This window comes from Montipora foliosa, chromosome 6, assembly GCF_036669935.1.
Source record: "Montipora foliosa isolate CH-2021 chromosome 6, ASM3666993v2, whole genome shotgun sequence".
Taxonomy (NCBI): domain Eukaryota; kingdom Metazoa; phylum Cnidaria; class Anthozoa; order Scleractinia; family Acroporidae; genus Montipora; species Montipora foliosa.
The window spans coordinates 10,840,126-10,842,625 of NC_090874.1; the positions used below are offsets into that span (position 1 = coordinate 10,840,126).

General features: G+C 38.6%; 1 protein-coding gene across 2 annotated transcripts in view; it reads left to right on the forward strand.

Annotated features, from left to right (window-relative positions):
- The window catches only part of LOC138006665 (protein DPCD-like), a 46,238-nt gene that overhangs the window by 3,745 nt on the left and 39,993 nt on the right, over window positions 1–2,500 (forward strand). For both annotated transcript variants that reach the window (XM_068853134.1, XM_068853135.1), the window contains exon 4: window positions 2,133–2,266. In XM_068853134.1, the coding sequence (XP_068709235.1) occupies window positions 2,133–2,266 (134 nt within the window). The remainder of the gene's footprint in view (window positions 1–2,132; window positions 2,267–2,500) is intronic.

Sequence of the window (2,500 nt, forward strand, 5' to 3'; positions counted from 1 at the left end):
CACTCGCCCGAAGCCAAATGTTAGTCGCCTCAGGTGACCGAGCGCCGTTAGAGCACAGCCTTGGTATTGTTTGCCAGGATAAAAGTCTTTTTAAGGATCTATTAAAGATCTTGTAATCATGCATGACAGTAATATTATGATTGAGTAAAAACATGCAGCCTACCTCCCTAGAAGTTCTGTTCAAAACCTGTATCTATTTTTCACTGGGATAATTGTCTGATCATGAAGGATCTTTGCACATGGTTTAATAGCAACTGGAATTATTCTTTGAAGATTTTTGAAAGAGCCTTTTAAGGATCCCCAAAAGAAATCTATCTTTACAAGTCACCAGCACTGAAGGTTACCGGTATCTTTATATTAAGGTTCCAAAAAATACTGGGTGGTTTTTATTATTATCACCTTTTGAACCCAGTATTTCTTTTCACAGTGACTCAGTCTCTAATAGCAGCATTTTTATGCATGATTGCAAATTAAGTTTTCCTGAACATTTTGGGCTAAAAAAAGTAGTTTTTGTTGTCCATTTGTCGAGGTAAATAGTTTATACACAAGGTCTGAATATTTAACAAAAAAATTGTGTGCATTGCATGTCAATAATTACTATTTGAAGGTCCAAACATCTGGTCCACATTTTCTACTTAAAGCACCTTGACAATAGGTGCGGTTACACGGGGCACTTTTACCGTGGTAAATTGCCTTTTTACCACGGGAAACTGTATTTAGTAGTGTGACCGACGCTTCCCGAGGTAAATTTCCCGTGTTAAATATCCATGGATACGTCAAAAAGATCAGTGGAAGCGCCCATGACATTTAACGTGGGAAGTTGGAAGGGTGTTTTGATGCCCGAGGTACAAGAGCCAATCGCTATGCTGATAAAGTTGTGATTAAATTTCCCGCCAATGAATTGCGTGAGATTTCCTTTTACCTCGGTAATCTTCGTAACGTGTGACCCCTAGTTAACACGGTATGTTAAAACCCAAGTGTGAGGCACCGTGGGATAATTTACCATGGGAAATGGCATTTACCATGGTGAGTGTAACCGCACCTAATGTTTGATTTGTCACTTTCTGCTGTAGGTTCTACCTCGGTTGCTATCACAACTTTCAGTGCCATACTTTTTTACTTTTTAGAGGGTCATGAAGGCTGGAGGGGGGGGGTGGGGTGGGGGCATTTCCCAGTCCATTTCCCAGTCCAAATTTGGACAAAATCCCAGTCCAAGTGGCAAGTTTTCTTATAGAAATCCCAGTCCCTGCTACTAAATTCCCAACTAGAGTTATGATAAGGAAAATAATTGTAGAGCATCGATAAGTTTGTTGAAGCAGTTATTACTGATAAGTAACTATGATTATTACTAAATTCATCAAGTGAACATAAGTATCCTCCTCAGATTCTTCGCCCCTTTCACTAGACCCACAACAATCACTAGGCAAAAGGTCTTGCGAATCGGTGGAGGACGTTCAAGGACATTTCAGTTGATCCTGTTCCTGACACATTTACCCTGATGGCGCCTTGCCGAATACGTCATCACAGCTCCTTTTTTTCGAGTGATTGCATTGGTTGCAGTGTGTTTAGGGAAGTCAATTTGTGCTAGTGAAGCTGTATTAGATGTAGGGATGTTGCAGGTCCCTTGAGTTTCAAAAACAAGCCTGTTAGCATCATGAAGGTCCTCACTCTCACATGACAGTGGCCAGGGATGGAAGAAGACTGCATGAAATATTTGATATCAGGAATTTTGAGCAGAACTACAGGGTACAATGTAATACCTGATGACCTCTGATAATGCAAATCTCATTGTTTTGCACCTTGAGGACTATTTATTTCCCATTCCCAGTTATAAAATCCCAGTTCCCAGTGATCAAATCTCCTTTTCCCACCAAAAAATTAGGTCAATCCCAGCTCCCATTTTACCCCTTCATGACCCTCTTGTTATAATTGTGAACAGTGCAATTAATGGCTTTGGTGAAAATAAATAGTTTAAGAACAATTTTGTTTAAATCACAAAATATGTGACACTTTAGGAAACCTCTGAGAATTTTAACAGTGATTTGACTTTATCACAACAATTTTGTTATGTTTGCGATTAATTTATTTTCTGCAACATATTTTGATTTACTAAATTTAGTAACTATTTCCAGCCCATTTTCACCAGGAAAGATAGCAATAAAGCTTTCCAGTGGAGAATACGAAATCTTCCTTATCCATTGAATGTGTACACTGTGACCGTAGATGACAACAAGGACTTTATCACAGTCAAAACAAGCAACAAAAAGTATGTCCACTAGAAGCTATATTTTATTTTGCTGTTCGTTCTAAAATTTGGTATTGTTTGGGTTTTAGTATTGCATTGAATCATGTCTCATAGAGGCCCACTCGGTACAAATTCTGAATTATGGTGAATGATACAAAAAAACTGCTTTGAAAGGAATATCTTTTAAAAATTGTAACCTGTTTAGTTAACCAGTTTGTGGCATCATCTATTGGCTGTCGGTAAGCTGTCAGTCGA